The 16162-nt window shown below is 40.4% G+C and overlaps 1 protein-coding gene across 3 annotated transcripts; it reads right to left on the bottom strand.

The window, feature by feature from the left end:
• Positions 1 to 1117: 1117 nt before the first annotated feature.
• SAR1B (secretion associated Ras related GTPase 1B) lies at positions 1118 to 16106 on the bottom strand. Of its 3 annotated transcripts, none has more exons than XM_029998604.2 (7): positions 15872 to 16106; positions 11196 to 11270; positions 7429 to 7548; positions 6550 to 6615; positions 5889 to 5992; positions 5600 to 5731; positions 1118 to 4156 (listed from the first exon to the last, which is right to left on the bottom strand). In XM_029998604.2, exons 2-7 carry the CDS (start codon positions 11251 to 11253, stop codon positions 4040 to 4042), a joined length of 597 nt encoding a protein of 198 aa, XP_029854464.1. In that variant the 5' UTR covers positions 11254 to 11270; positions 15872 to 16106; the 3' UTR covers positions 1118 to 4039. The 3 variants fall into 3 exon arrangements, with proteins under 3 accessions (XP_029854464.1, XP_029854465.1, XP_029854462.1); XM_029998605.2 differs by having other exon boundaries at positions 15875 to 16106; XM_029998602.2 differs by having other exon boundaries at positions 11196 to 11269; positions 15868 to 16105.
• Positions 16107 to 16162: the final 56 nt, after the last annotated feature.

The following is a 16162-nucleotide window of genomic DNA, read 5'->3' as shown; positions in this document are numbered from 1 at the left end:
CAGAAACCCTAGCAAAGAAGGGACTGAATTATTATTACACCCAGCTGAAAAAACCCAAACTCACTACTAGACCATGTACTAAGCACACTTTTTTTCTGGTTTTGATAATTAGACAAGAACTACCTGTTTAAAACTCCTTTTCTTTAAATTCCAAGTCAGAACTTTATTTTCTATTCCCGACACTTAAATTTCAAGCATGGGATGGGATAACATAACAAACACCACATTAAGAACATGTTTAAGAACACTTTCATCTTTAGCTTTTCTTCTGCAGTTTATTATATAAATTATGCTTTTAAACAGCTAGAGCACTCACATTTCAAAACAGAAAATGTTTAGTTTCACACTGAGATACTAGTGCAAAGAGTGGTTTATCTAAGTGCAAATAAGTTAAATGCCCCCACTGACAGCCAGTGGATTATGCTGTTTTTAATATAACTCCTAAGTCCATAACGAACAATTACATTACCTACACTAAATCTGAGCATGTTGTAGTCAGTAGAAATATTGGACTTTGTTTGGTAACAACCAAATACTCTGACGGTACAAACAAGAGAAGAACAATTCGACTTCAAGCAGACCTGTGAATTCACTGGGATTGGAGACCACCACCGTCACTTTCCTGACTTGACTTTAGTTATAAATAAGTGGATGTCAAATGTTCTATTTGACCTTCAATTCCAATGATTAAAATACAATAAAGCTCACATGCATGCAGGTATTGTATTCCAGTGAATGCCATAGGTCATCTTTGGCACATCATAGACAGTACCTGAACATTGAATACAGAAATATTAATGAAATAATCTTGATCTGGCAAGAGGATAAATGAGAAAGCTCAAAGATCCTTCCCATCTCCAATGCCAATCATTGCTGCCAAAAAATTTATTAAACCAAGACTGAAATACACCAATGCCTCTCAGTTACACAAGACATACTAAACCCCAAGTTTAATTAAATCCAAGCAAAATCAATCTTATTCAACCCATAGACACTAGCATATGGGGTCACTACAGTGAAATACAGGCCACTTTGTCAGAAGTAGTTATTAGCATCTTAGGAATCTGCATTCATTTCGCTTAAAGAACTGTTGCGATGTAAAAACAAAATGACACACTTCATAAATAACATCTTTATTAATGAGTTTCCTTTTTCACATTCCTTAAAGTGATGTTTAATTGAAATCTGCATAGTCAAGAGTGCAAAAAAAAAAAATTCATAGAAGTCGGACCCAAATGTGAATGTTGCCTTTTTTTTTTTTTAGTTAAGTAGGACTGGTCACAATCATAGGAATAAGCAAACTCCAGAAATAAATGGCTGGGGAGATGTGGAAGGGGTGGGGATGAAAACCACCAGAAAAACTCTCATCAGTATATCTGCCTATTAATGAAATCTTCACAAAAAGACACACAACACCCATTCACATTCATGTGTACAACAGAACATAAACTACAGAAGAAAGGTACTTCCTCTACTGAATGAAATGAAACAGAGCGAGATTATTTGTGTATTTAACTGAGTGTTGATCAGCTATTCCCACAACAGGAACCATTACAATACCCAGGCTGATAAACACAAGGTCCAGATTTCTTCATGCCCTTATTACAACCACATTTAAACTAGCATCCTACAGTAGGAAACATGAAATCTGAGTATTCCCGTAATACTACAAATTACTCTTAACACACACTTTTAAAGCAGTACCACCTCCCTTCTTTTTTAATTCTTAATACTATCAACCCTTTCCTTACTGCTAACGTTATTCACAGTTGGTTGGAAGAGCAGGTGAAGAGGACCTCTCAGTGCCCACGTAATGGCTCAGCCTGTGGAGGTGGTCTGCAGCAGAACACCTCCAGCTTCATATCATTGCACAGGCAACACAGTCCCAAGTCTCCCACATCAACACCACTACGTGACTCTGCAAGTAGTATTTTTACTATTTACACCATCTACTGATTTAGCTGTTGTTCTCTGCATTATAACCATCATCAGAAAAATCTAGAGAAAAAGAGGCATGTCCCCTACGTAACAGCTGTAGGTAGTAAAGACTCATATATTGTCCATGCACTGGTGAGAGGCCATTTCTTACCTCCAGTTTTGATTTATGCAACTGAGACGCTACTCTACAGCTAAGCACCAGCTGTATGAATGCTCTTATGTTGGTCATTTGGAAAAGCTATCCGATACCATCACTCTGAACTTCACCATGCACAAACTAGGCTTAACACTTTGCATATGATTGTGCAGTGATAAACTTCAGTTACAATTTACATTAAGTTAGGTTCTGAATTATTCATCTTATTCAGATGCACAATCTAGGACTGTAGGAAACTGATCATCAATATTCAACCATACAAGTTCAGATCTGGGCAAGGAATAAGTCTCATTTATTTGCTGTGTGCCTATAGGCTTTAAAGCCGAGATTCAAGCCCAGCAGGCCAAGAGAGAAAGTTATGAAATCAAACCAGTCAGAAATACATTTGCTGCCATGGATATTGGAAACATAAGGCCTGAAGTATTTTAGAGAAGACCTACAACAGTGAGTAACAGGGATTCAGTGAAAACACTTGCACAGTTTGTACTTGTACAAGGGGAAAACAAACTACACAGTGAAACTCAAACCCGTCACAGCGAAGTGGTGACTCCAGGGCTGAAACCCTACCTTCATTCAACAGATTAGAGCAAAACATCCCCAGCACATGGAAGCACCAACCACAGCACCATGCCAGTGTCAGCCAGCATCAACAAGATGTTGACAGACACATGTGCTTTAACACCCTTTCTTCAAAAATAACCTGCTTTCTCCTCAGGGAACTAATGCACTCAAAGATGGGGAAAACCAGTCAGAAGTCTGGAAACAAGAACTGCAGATAGCTTATTTCTGCGGTAAAATTTGGTTATCTGGGCAGCCATCAGCTGCCACACTGGCTAGGTTGCAGGGCAAAACCACGGAAAACAATCCATCTTGTCCCAGTTCAAAACACCAAAAATAAAATTGGCCAATTGGGTGTGAGCTGCTAAATTTTCACAAGCAGCAATGGCAACATTTTTTTTTCCCCTGGCAATTTCACAGGCAAATCTTCTGGCAGACCCCAAATCTAATTAAATTAGGAGCAGAATATTTAGTGCAACGGTATTCTGAATTTCTTCAGAAAAAACCTCTGTGTTTCTTGTGTCGCTTCCAGGGTTTAATTCAAGAGACCAGTAGAGTAAGACTACTTTTGACATTAGCTCAAGATTTACATTGGCACAGCTGATATACATTATTTTTACTTTTTAAAGGTGGTGGTTATAAGGGCATCGGATTAGATTTTTCTTTTAGTAATGCAAAATCCTAAAATAAATGCAATTTGGTAGTCTGAAAAAAACACCTTACTCTAACATACAATGAAACTACTTTGTGGCCTTCTGTGTTTCAGGAAAATATCCCACATATTCAGATCATCAGGCAGCCTCACTAGTTAAGACACATTAAAATGAAACATTTTCCATTAAAGTTGCCAAAAACTGGATTTAAATTTATTGCATGACGTTGCATAAGAAAGTATATTATTGAAAACCGTAAGGCATCATGCAATTATCCATCAGCTAATTATTTATTATTCCTTGAAAGATGGTTATATACTCTAAAGTTATAAAACCAGTTTCAAAAAAGTACATAAAAAAATTCAACATAAGCATTAAATATTTTTCACATGTTCGTAGTCTTTAGCTGTTAAAAAGTGCATTCAAACATACTGTACTGGAAAGTTGCTCTGACCAAAAGCGGTGCCAGAGACTCGTTAAATTAAATGCTGCAAAAGAATGTTTCATGGGATTAGAAAGCTCACAGGTTGTGCTACTTAAACTTACAAACTTGCTTGAAATAATTTTTCAACCCTCACGCTGACAATTTAGCATACATGGTATAATTAGCTAAAAATGTGTATTTTTATAACTAAACAGTCAAATGAATTCAAGTTACGTACACTGAGTGATCAAATAAGGAGCAGACTTAATACTCAGACATGGGACAGAATGTACTGATGCGATTTTGGCATTAATCAATGTACTGTGCCATCCAGCGGAAGCCTTCTCCATAGCCTTGTCTCTTTAGCACGCTGCACATAAACACTTCTAGTGGCCTTGCGTTCAATTCTTTCAATGGTATACTGCCCTGCAGAGACACAGAAGTATTCCAAATTACAGTATCGTTATAAAAAGACAGCTACTTTACATTGACATTTGTTTCTATGGAAAGCCATTATTTAACTTGTGTTGGATACTGAATTTTAGAAAATAAATTATTCTAAAACATGTACATGTTACTAAGATTAGGGTCACTTGAGAAGTACACAAAGCATATTTTCACGTGCATTGACATTTGGAGAGAGTGAAGTACATGAAACCAGAATGCAACAGCAAGCACGTGCATAGAGAATTTGAGAGCTTATACTTGGTTTTCAGTCACAGTTCCCTGCTCTGTTTCTAATAGCTTTCCAACCAGACAAAAAGAGCATTTGCTACCAATTGTAGGACTGACCATAGCAAGAGTGCAAGTTGCTTGCTTGCCAAGATCAGCACAGTGCGATAAAGCTGTTGCTCAGCTGCAGATTCACAATGGTATTCGTACTTCATAGACTACGTGCAGTGTTGTAAAAACCAGGCCAAGACGCACACACAAAAAAATTAATAAAAGTCAGTAGTAACTGTTTATAGCCCATTACATCTATTCTAGAACTAACCTGTGCAATTCTCTTTCACGCAGAAAACTAAAAGATAAAGATCTGTTCCCGCTCAACCTAAACTCTGACTGGCACTGAACTTTAAGGGACGCATCTAAGAGTGAATAAGCAAAGAGGAATTACAAGACCAGGTGCCCTCCTCAGCAGGGCCACACTGCTGGTCATCTAATGGGAGCTGGGATGGAAGCCACACTGGAATGGCTTTCTCAGCTGCAGAGAGGTGTCTTTCCAAGGGCAAAGGACAACAGAGCAACTTATTTCTAGTGCCTTGTATCCAAAGGTCTCCTCCAAGTATTTACTTTAAGAAGAGTTGAAGTATCACAAAGATCCATAATAGAAATCTGCTTTGTTGTTACAGATGCCAGTAGAAACTTTTTTTCCTCTCACGACCTACAAACTCAGACTTGTACAATAGAGTAAATCTGTTTCTAAGCTTTAGGTAAATGTGTTAAGTAACAAATTGTACTAAGTCTACACTTTAAATGAGAAAAGTCACTTAAAGACTATTAGTTTTCTCTTATAGTTCTCAGTAGAACTATAGCCTCTGAAAACTTGCTCATCATTCAAAAAAACTGCATAGGAGAGTTGAAGTATTAAAAGTTATCCTAATGAAGTTTTCTCTGAAAAAATGTGGCATTGAATAGTAGAGATGCATCTAATAGACAAAAAAAAGACTCCAGAATTCATTCCATATATGGTTACTATGTACCAAGTACTTTATATATTAAAAACCATTTCTTTTGTGTAGCTGGAGTGAACCAGAGTCAACACACAAATGTAAGGCAAATAAACTCCCTAACAAAAAACCAAACCAACAAAACCACAAAAAAAAAAAAGAAAAAAGAAAAAAGAAAAAAGAAAAAAAAGAGCATTACCTTTCCTGTTGTCTGGCCATACAGACCAAACATCTCTCGTAACCTCTCTTCACTAATGGCTTCAGGTCTGTCAATCTTGTTACCAAGAATTAGGATAGGCACATTAGCAATAGTTTCATCTGTCATTAGTGACTGCAAAGGAAAAGAGAAAGGAGGTGAGATTAATTTAGAATATAGAAGGCCAAATTGCTATTACTCATGTCCAGGTGGTAGCAGGGCTCTGTTGGATACTGGGAATTTGAGCTTATTTCTTAGAAGTTAAAACTTTCAAAAACTTATTTAAACTTACATCAAGTTCTTCTTTTGATTCAAGCAATCTTTCATGATCTGCACAGTCCACCAAGAACACAATGCCATTAATCGCAGGCAGATAGTTTTTCCACACTCTGCGAGCTACGGGGAAGATGTGAATTAAAAACAAAAGGAAATTATCCCAAAATTCAGAGTGAAGCACATCAGTAATTAAGCAGCAACAGGTTTTTTTTTTTTGAAGACTTAGCTTATGTTGCCAATCTTCAAGATGGAATTTCATGTTTTACAAAGTTTGAAATAATGGAGCAAAAGTATCATTCCCTTTACTGTTATCACCACTCTATCCCACATGTACACTGATGTACCAAAACTTTTTATGTTTCCCCAAGAATTATGTCAACAAAGGCAAGTTTGAAGCATAAAGCTTAAAGGTAAATGTAAGCAATTCAAAGTACAGAATCCTCTTCAAAATACAGATATCAGTCAAAAACTTCTGCTCTACTGCAGCTCTTACCAAATTGTATTTGGGATTTGTGGTAAGTGGTGGAGACGGACAAAAGAGCAGCGTATGTTTTTTATGCTGTCAAAGAGAGTGTGGGAAGTCAACCTCTGCAGTATGGTAGTATTTCTGATTGGAAACAGACTGTAGACAACTAACTCAATTCAGTGAAGTTAAGCGAGTCAATGTATTCTCTTACCTTGAGCATGTCCACCCAGATCGAAGGTAGTGAAAGTCATGCCAGCAATTGTCAGCTCTTCTGAAGCTAGAAATACACAGAATTATGTTCTCTGTGAAGATTATGCAGTGCATTGGAACAGTCTAACCTTCTAGCATGTAGATTTTACTTCCTCTCTTGGTTCTTTTCAGTATTTTATATTCAAGAAGCAAATCAGAGTAATACATTTTCTCTCAAAATCAATGACACATTTGTTTAACAACCAAATGTTATTAACCATTAAAACACGTGTGAAATATCTACAGTGCTAAGAATAGCAGAGAATATTCGTACATTATTTATGCCTACATATTACACAAACAACAGTTGGCTCTGGCATCCGGTTTGCCACAAAGATGGCATTTCATGTACAATACTGTTCAAGGTTTCTCCTCTTCACACCCTTTCCCAATTTCTCACCTCCCTACTGGACTTCACCAATCCACATTTTTAACCTGTGTTGAATTTTTTCTCCTGCAAGGCTACCAGGATAACAATTACACAGCAACCTCTGAGCCAAAAAAAAAAAATCAAAACAGTGTACATAAATGCTAATTTTCCAGCTACACAGAGAAGCTGCTCCCAAACACTGCAAGCTCCAATTTCCCTCAGCTTCTGTAATCTAGACTCTCAGGTCCACCATTCTGCTTGTTGCTCACCTCTTAATTTTAAATATACCACATTGAACTATCCTACGCACATTTTTTTGAATTTTACTTGAACTATCTACAGATCATAGTCCCAGAAATTCCTTTGTTTCTCCCCAGTTACGCTGTTGATCTTACGACGTATAATCATATCCTGCTTTTCCTGCAACACTTTAAATACTTTCTAGCTATGGAATCAGCGATATTAACTTACTGGGGTGTAACGTGGGGACATGTTGTCCCAGTCTGTCATCTTTGAGCATGTGCAGCAGTGTAGTTTTTCCAGCATTGTCCAGTCCAAGAAACACTAGTTTGCCCGATTTCTTGTACAGTCCTAGAACAAAGAAGGACCTAGTGAATAATCAGTTAAATTGGTGGAAGTTACTTTCTAGCTCTAGAGATGATTTTGCTCCCAGGAACAAAGTGTTCAGTCATGGTACAAAATACAGAACAGCCAAGCTCCACCGCGCACTTTATCTATGCCCTTTATCCGTGTTCTCCTACTCATACAAACTACATTCACACTTGCTCATGTGCCTGCTGCACTACGTGTACCACGTGCGGCTTACAGGAGGGGGAGAGGCTCACAACTGATGCAACGTGTCACTCACATAAATGCATTTACGTTGTCTTAGGAAAACCACAGCAGAACAAGACTAAATTTTGCCCGTGTAGCTTACTCTGCCCCAGCAAAGGGACAGTTTTGCTCACAGGTGGTGAAGAGGGGGGCATGAGGGTACAGTGCTAACAGCAGGCTCTAAAATATGGACCATCTTGGACCTGAACAGAGGGCATTCTGTTCAGCTACCTCCAATTATGACAAAACGTTTGTTCAAGGCAAAAAGAAAGTTCAGACCTCAATCAGTATATTACAGAGGAATCGGTTTCAATGTCAATAGTCATAATTAGTATACGTATGAAGACTTTTATGTTGATTCATATATTATTTTGACAAAAAGTAACACTCACCCATAAGCCCAGCTAAATTGATAAATCCTGAATGGCAGCATCAGGGCAATTCTAACATACTTGCTGTCATGTGATAATGCTTTCATAACAGGAATAAGAAATTTTATTTTCACTGATTGTCATTTTTATAAAAATGCCTTTCCCCCTTTTTTTTCCTCTACTTGTAACCCCAATAAATGCAACAGTTGCTGTGAAGGAGAGGAAGGATGTTTAAAACGTGAACACCATATTTTCTGAAGTTTGAGATTATCAAAGGGCAATTCTCTTTTAACTTGCCAACACTACATCCTATGCCAGGATTATTTTTCACTGCTTCAAACTGATCGACACTCAAAGTAAAACATTTTTAAAAGAAATTAAATTAAAAAAAAAAAAAAAAAAAAAAAAAAAAAATCACATTCTGTACTGAAAAAAACTACTGAAGTAAGAGTCTCTTAACTTCGCCTTTTTTAAGCAGAAAATCTTCCCTTATTCCCTCTTCGAAGACCTGTAGCTGGATAAGACACACTACACATTTCCTTAGGAACCACTACTGACCCCACAGCCTTCCCAAGTGCTGAAGAGGGCAGAACACTTACAACAGAGGATGAGGAAATACATACACATATATGCTGAAATTACATTTCTTCAAAAGCAAAACTGAGCTATGTTCCTAACAGAATTCTCTCTTCTTTGTGTAAAAAGAATTGCAAAATACAGCCAAATATTGCAATGTGCGAGGCTTTTACATCTTCAGGATCTTTCACTATACAATGTCATAATATTACAGTACTTTGCAATATGCTGAAGAAAATTTTATTTTGCCACCACTGCGACGATATAGAAACATTTTGTGAAGTACACAATCAGATTTTACTGTTAAAGCTCAAGCATCCCATCGCTGCAGTCCCTATACTTAACTGCACCTTCTCCTGCAAGCACAACCAACACTGCAAACTACGCACCAACACCCTGCACTGTGCCTCGGGGCCGCAGGCAAGAGGCTGGTAGCCGTCTAAAGGATGCATTAACAGCCAGCCTGGGTCTCCCTGCATGAGGAGGGTAGTGAGCAGAGTGAGCCAGTAACATCAGTTTCTGGAGCCCTCATTTTTTTCTTCTTACCTAATGTGTTATGCTCATACATGTTTTATTTGGTGGGATTTTAAGCGACAGTGTCACACAGGTGGCTGCTCGGACAGCCCCGTTGATGCCGCAGCATTACAGGGGCATAGGTGCCTCTGCCTGGCCAACCTTTACACTGCTGCTGTTTGCTTACCTCTCCCTTTGCCTTTAAGCTAATCTCTGGGGTCACATTCCAGCAGGACATGTTTTGTAACTTGCAGGAATGAATATTCTTTCATATTCCTCAGCTTCTTTCATTAATGATCTTTATTACTACAGGAAATACGCTTAAGAGTGTCTTCACAGTTCTTTCAAACACAACAACTCTTACTTCCCAAACTCACCTTCTCACACACCCAGATACATATTACCTATTAAACTACAGAGTGGAGGAGAAAGTATTAATGTTTACAGAGAAAGGAGGAGTGGGCAAACATTTTGATATATCAACACATGTCACAGGAGAAACTCCAGTTCACACTTACCTTACGAGTTAAACAAAATTCTGCTAAACCATAGTAAAACAATATTTTTGCCACTCTCAGCCTGGACATCCAGGAGCCTTTGCTCCCAAATCAAGTGCTGCTGCTCCCTTTGAAAGATTTCACGCTTCCCGACTGTCTTTCATAGAAACGCAAGATGAAAAAGCAGCAATACTTCAGCTATTAGCTACACCAAGACCAGAGTTCATATATATCTATATAAAAAGATTATCTGTGCATTCTAAAAGTATACGTGTGCAAAGATGTACTTCATAAAGTGATCTTGTCAGCCTGCTGACAGGACAGCACCGAGAACTGCAGGGAGTTTCCCAAATGTTATAATCAACCTTCTTCAACTGTAAAAGTAAATGAGAATGAAAAGAAAAAGTGTTTCCTCTAGAGTAAGAGGGACATTTTGACACTAATTCTCCTTTCTACTTCAAGCTCCAGTATCTTTCACCAGAATTAGACTTTGCATGCACAGGAATGGGAAAGCAGGCTAGCATGCAGTAATCACTGCTCCGCTAAGTAAGAGGAGATAAGAAAGATTAGTCAACTTAGTTAAAATTTCACTGGCTAATATTTCGATAGTAGGCCAAGGGTCTAACATTCAGCGAAAAAGTTTAAACTTTCAACTGATAAAAGGCAGGTGGCACAGCTTGCCATGATTCCTTCATCTCAAATGCTTTTTATTCACTTCAATAAAATCCTTCGAACTTGTAGGTTAAAGGCACAATTTACATGAGCTGCAACTTCTGTTCCTTTTTTTAGTATCCTAACATTCCTTTTCCTCCTAGTTGTTTGGTTTTTTCCTCTCCCCCCGCCTCCTGTTTTGCACAAGCTAATATTTTACCTTGGATTGATATGGATTGCAGACTCTTTTGGCCACGGAATATTTTCCTGAGGCTCTTCAGCAGATGCCAGTGAAGTTTCACACTGATTTCAGTGACATCAGTCACAGAATAACACGCTGCTGAACATGAGCAAGGGCTTCAAAATCTGGCAATAATTTTTTGTAGACAGTCCCTCATATTTGGATTCTCAAGTGATATCCTCATGTGCAAAAGAACTGAACTAAAATAACTGAGTTCAGTTCTTTACAGCAGAGAAAAATCAGGAGAAACCCCATAAAAGTCAACTGAATTACACCAGCTTAAATGTAGTAGGATTAGAAAAATCAAACCTATTGTGTTTATGAAAGAAAATGTAATTTTTTCAAGAGGTTAAATGATTAACCCAAGATTCATTGGACAGCACGCTCTGGAAATACTCAATATTGATAAGTGAAACTTTTGTTTGAATGTTACTGAATATGCACCAAAACAAATATTATTATTTAACCAGCGGCTATGTTTGAAGATAACAGAGGTGAACAGACATTTTATACAAGAATAGCAGAAAGGAAAAATGCCAAACAATAAAAACTTACCTAAAAACTGTAATACACTACTGAAACCACTGTAAATCCAATCAAATATGAAGGACATATCTGAATCTTATAGTCTGAAATAAACAGAAAATATAATGCATTTAAGATCTGTCAGAACAGCACATTAAACATTGTAAGATATTTATAGGTAACAGAAGTAATTCAAAGTCCTGGGTGAAAAATAAAAAACAATTTAGTTTTGGTAAACTGTACCATGGACCAATTAAGTGACCCCACAATGCATTAAAAAAAGAGTGTAGAAATGGAAAACAGAATCCAGACCTTGTGATCTAACAGCAAAGATCTTTTCCTCCTCTTGGAAAACACTACGTGGACATAAGTCTTTGCAAGAAGTAAAAATAATTTTATGTTAAGTATGGTTTGGTGGAGGTGCGTGATGTTCCACTGAAGATTTCAAATGGGATCTTCACACAAACTTTTCAACCAGGTAAAAGTGGCACTTCTGAGAGGACAATAGAAGGATTTCAGTGCTCCAGCTGCACTTGGGAGCTGCTAGGGTTTGAAGCAGAGGCAATAAGAGATGAAGTTTTGTGAAGTTGAATCCAGAGAAGTTTGATACCAAATAAAACCCTATTGTCTGCACAGAACCTGTCTGTTTGGTTTGTAATGGGTAACAACTACCTAGCACAAAGCACTGGCATTGCCATTCAGGGACCATGACCTCCTGTACTGTCCTGCACAGGCTGCCACAATTTAAACCTTAAATGCAAAACTTACGTTTAAAAAAGGACTCTAGAATGCCATGCTTCCCACCAAATTCCTTCAGCTTAGATTCAAGAACAAAAGGTCAATCTAAGAGCAGCCAGGGTGACTATAACCAGCAGTCTAGTTGTGCCATACAACCGCCAGCCAACTTCAGCCGACCATCACAGGCAGGGGACCCCTTGCTACCAGGATGAAGCTCTGCTACTCATTCCACAAATACCCCTTTTTCGTGGTACGGTTAAAAAATATAAGGCTGCTGTGCTCGTCCCTGGGAAAGAAGCAAGAGGCCAGGAGGGACTGCAGAGACTGACAAATTCAGTTGTTCCTGCCCCAGAAAAAAACCCTCTGCCACTGAAGACAGGGCTGTTTTCTGAACAAGCAGCCACGGCAGAGGTGTCGGGGGAGCTCTGGCACACCTCGAGTGCCCAGGAGGACAGGTAGCACAGAGGAGGAACCGCTGCTACTGCCAAAGCGATGCTTTGGGGTGCAAGAATAAAGCCATCCCTAGGTTCAATGTGCAGCCATGAGCAATTAATTTCTTAGCTTTCACCCTAATTTCCTCATTATCTAAAGTGAGGATAATCACACTGAGCACCAGTTTGACACAGTGAATTACTATCTAGTGTGAAAACCTCTTGAAAGACTAAAGGGCAACATCCTTATAAGCATTTAGCCAGCTAATTCCTACTGGAGTGCATAACCCCTGCTAACATCAGGGGATGGAGTTCAACTGTCCTTGGGAAACTGGACCGCCCTGCTAAGTCGCTGCAGGCTGTCTTGCCGCACTCGTTTTGACATTGTGGCGGTGCCTTGAGGCATCACAAGAGGACTTTTAGGGCAGCTTTGACCCTGGAGCACATCACACAGTAGTCAAAACACAGGTCAGAGCCAGACCAAAATCCAGGCATCTGTCACTGCAATTACACTCGTGACAATGAACAGAGTTTCTCCACTACACAACAACAGGTCTATCATAGAAAGATAATATGGAAAGAGGAGGAAAGAATATTTTAATTAGGTTTGCTTGCACTGGAACCAAATCTGGTCAGATGATGAAGCACTAGGAGTCTTGGTTTCTCAACAACTAACCCTGAAACCCTTACCTATGTCCTACGTCACTCTGAATAACTGATCAGCTGCAACAGGCACAAATTTTAAGAATACAAATCAAATACGCTTGTCAATGCATAAACACCCAGTTACACAACATCACGACTGAAACTGTCCCTTGCATTGCTAAAAAGCAAAGGTCAAGAATAAGCAAACACGACAGAGCATACACGTCAGCAGATTTATTTATTGCTTGAGCAAAATACCGATCGAGAAAAGCCTCTATGGGGCTTAGAAAAACGATCGACTCAAATAACCTGCAAATCAGGGCAAACAGCCTGATGTAAGAGAAGTGCTCAGGTTACTGAGGTGAGAATAACTTCACAGTGTTTAGTTGTACTAACCTTTTCCATCTATTAAACTTATGGATAAAACAAACAAACAAAATCTTCATGCATCACAGAAAAGACTTTAAGGGGCAAGATTCAAATGATTAAAGTGAGAACAGGATTACCTGCAAACACAGTTGAAGTGGCATTAATATAGGTTAAATTTCCATCACCACAAATCCAAATACACCCAGAACAGCCTCCATATCAGCTGGCAGCGCTTAAAGGAAAATACTTTTTAAATGGGGAAAAAATGGACAGCTAATTGTAAAGGCACACTGGTAATACTTAAATAGAGATATTGAATCTACTCTTATCACACAGGAAAAGTAACTACATAATTCACAACAGTGTCAAATCAGAGCATTATAAAGCCATAGTGGCTCTGCATTGGTATCAAGAGTTGTTACGCTGCTAACACGTCCAAGTCACAGAGCTACGCTGAACTAAGGGAAGAACCGAGGCTGTTCAATACACACGAACGCAAGCTCTCAGACTCATGTTAAAAATACCATAAAAGCAGAACAACGAAAACTCTGGCAATCACTGTTCACAAGCCATGATGAAGACAAAAATACTATTTAAAGGTTATTTCAAGGGTATCCTTGAAAATAATCAGTTGCGAGCAGGCATAAGCTTATAATGAAAAATTGTACTGGACACAAGACAATCTTCTGATACCAAGTACTTCTACAGACATCACCAACATACTTGTGCCTCCTTAACAAAAATAGGAAAACTAATTTTCTAGCATCACATCAACAACAGATGGCTATCACTTCAAAATGTCTCCAACAACCCTGGGTGATGTTATTTCATCAGCAAAGTATCATTCGGTAACTCCCGTGGAGCCCTGTAAGCCACTCTATAGACCGAGGAGATGGGTTTGCTTACTGAACAACACTTCTGACCACAGGGATGCAGAATTCCCAGCCAGCGGCTTTGGCAACATCTCGAGCCAGCCTCCTGAAGGGAATGTCACTGGCAGCAAGAACTAGCAAGCAAACTCACTCGCGCTTATTTCTTGTATATTCTGAAAAACAGGAGATTTTTTTCCCCTACTCTCAACTGGCATTTTTCTAGCTAAAAATTCATCATTTCATTTCTGAACCAGTTATAATAGTGCTTCTAAAGTCTGTGAAACTTTAGATAAGAGAAGATATCAGGCTTTTAAAGACAGTTTTTAAATCCCTTTATGGAATAATTAGTAAACAGAAACCAGCGACACCCAAGCTGAACAGCTCTTGCAGTAACTGGAAACACATTGTGCTGCGCCTGGGTGGGTACCCTCAGCAAGAGCTAGGAGAGAAACCTCTGTCCAACCTACCTGCAGCAGCCCTGCACCCCAGCCACAGTTAAGTCTGCAAACACAACTTGCACGCAAGAGCTTCAAGTCTACTCTTAAGGGTGTATTTGCAGTCTTTCAAGTAGGTTCTAAACATGATCGCTTAAAGTTATGGTTTCACATATGATCATTTTAACATCATAAAATGTTATCACGGACCACAAAAATAAAAATCCCTAAGAAACTCAGTGAATAAACTGATACCTGCCTTCTACAGCATGGTTTATTCTATGATATGAAACTGCACATTGATGTAGTATTTTAAAAGTTGAGGAAAAGGACAGAGTTTGAAAATGAGGTAATGGCATAGATTTTCTTTGGGTATTTTAAAAAGTTTTTTTGATAGCAAGTCATCTTTGAGATTTTGGAAAGAGCAATCATCATACTGGTCCATTACTAATTGGGTCGAAAACCACAAAGATTACATATTGCCTGGCAGATGACTTAAATTTAGCTATATCGCACCTTTCACTCTGAGACAGCCCGTCTGAATTTCGCAAAGATCTTAAGCCCACCCGAAACAGCAAACGGTTTATCTGTGAAGACGGCACTGCAACACGCACACTCGCTCCTAAGGGCACCTAATGCGGCGGTTCAGCGGCAGCCCGGCTCGCAAAAACCAGTTGTCAGAGCACACTCTCCACGTAGGGCCTACTGCAGCAGGTTACTTACTTTTACATATATATATAAAATACGTTAGGAGTCTTGATTTCTGAAGAAATAATAGTACTTGGAATAAACCTTGACGGATGGGTACAGCGTGACAGACAGCTGCCCAAGGAGGCTGCAGAGCACCTGTAGGTTACGGGGCAATACTTGCAACGCGCTCCTCCGCACCACAGACCCCCCCCCTCAGGCGAGGCAGAGCCCGGGCAGCGAAGGAACTGCCGCACACCCGTGAAAGGTCCACGGGCCGGTGCCCCCAGCCCCACGGGCGAGCGAAGAGAAGCGGGAGCGGGAGGCAGGCCGCACCTCACCTCAGAGCAGGCCGCGGAGCCCCCGGGCCAGGCCCAGCCGCGGCGCCGCGGGCCGCTGCCGGTAGGATATCGAGGGCGGCCCGCCGCTCTGCGGAGCTCGCCCCGGCCCCTCCGCCGGCCACCGAGGGCGAGGCCGGGGCGGACAACGCGCCTCAACCGCCCGCCCCACCCCGCTCCGTGCTCACCCGCCGCCGCCGACCGCCGAGCCTGAGGTGCGGGTTACTCCGCTCCGCTGGCACCGACACCTCACCCCGCGGCTGCGCCCCGCTCCGCCCCCGACGCGGCTCCTTCCGGGCCCGGCCGGCCGCGTCGTAGGCACCACGGCCGAGGTGAGGTGAGGTACGGTGAGGTGAGGTGCGGTGCGGTGCGGCCCAACGCTCCGCCCGGCCCCGGGCCGCGGGGCCCCGCCGGCGCCTCCTCTTCCTTCCCGCCCTCCCTTCGCCCACCCAGCCCGGCCTTAGCCCCTGCTCCTGCCCCTTT

The sequence above is a fragment of the Aquila chrysaetos genome, chromosome 22, assembly GCF_900496995.4.
Source record: "Aquila chrysaetos chrysaetos chromosome 22, bAquChr1.4, whole genome shotgun sequence".
Taxonomy (NCBI): domain Eukaryota; kingdom Metazoa; phylum Chordata; class Aves; order Accipitriformes; family Accipitridae; genus Aquila; species Aquila chrysaetos.
This window is presented reverse-complemented; position numbering and strand designations above follow the sequence as displayed.

What these genes read in the sequence shown, in the direction of transcription:
- SAR1B (XM_029998604.2), bottom strand. Translation starts at nt 11,253, where the DNA reads ATGTCCTTCATATTTGATTGGATTTACAGTGGTTTCAGTAGTGTATTA. An exon ending in TGTCCCCACGTTACACCCCA is followed by an intron (nt 6,616 to 7,428) that starts GTAAGTTAATAT and finishes GTGTATTTCTAG; the next exon opens with CTTCAGAAGAGCTGACAATT. An exon ending in ATGGCCAGACAACAGGAAAG is followed by an intron (nt 4,157 to 5,599) that starts GTAATGCTCTTT and finishes GTGTCTCTGCAG; the next exon opens with GGCAGTATACCATTGAAAGA.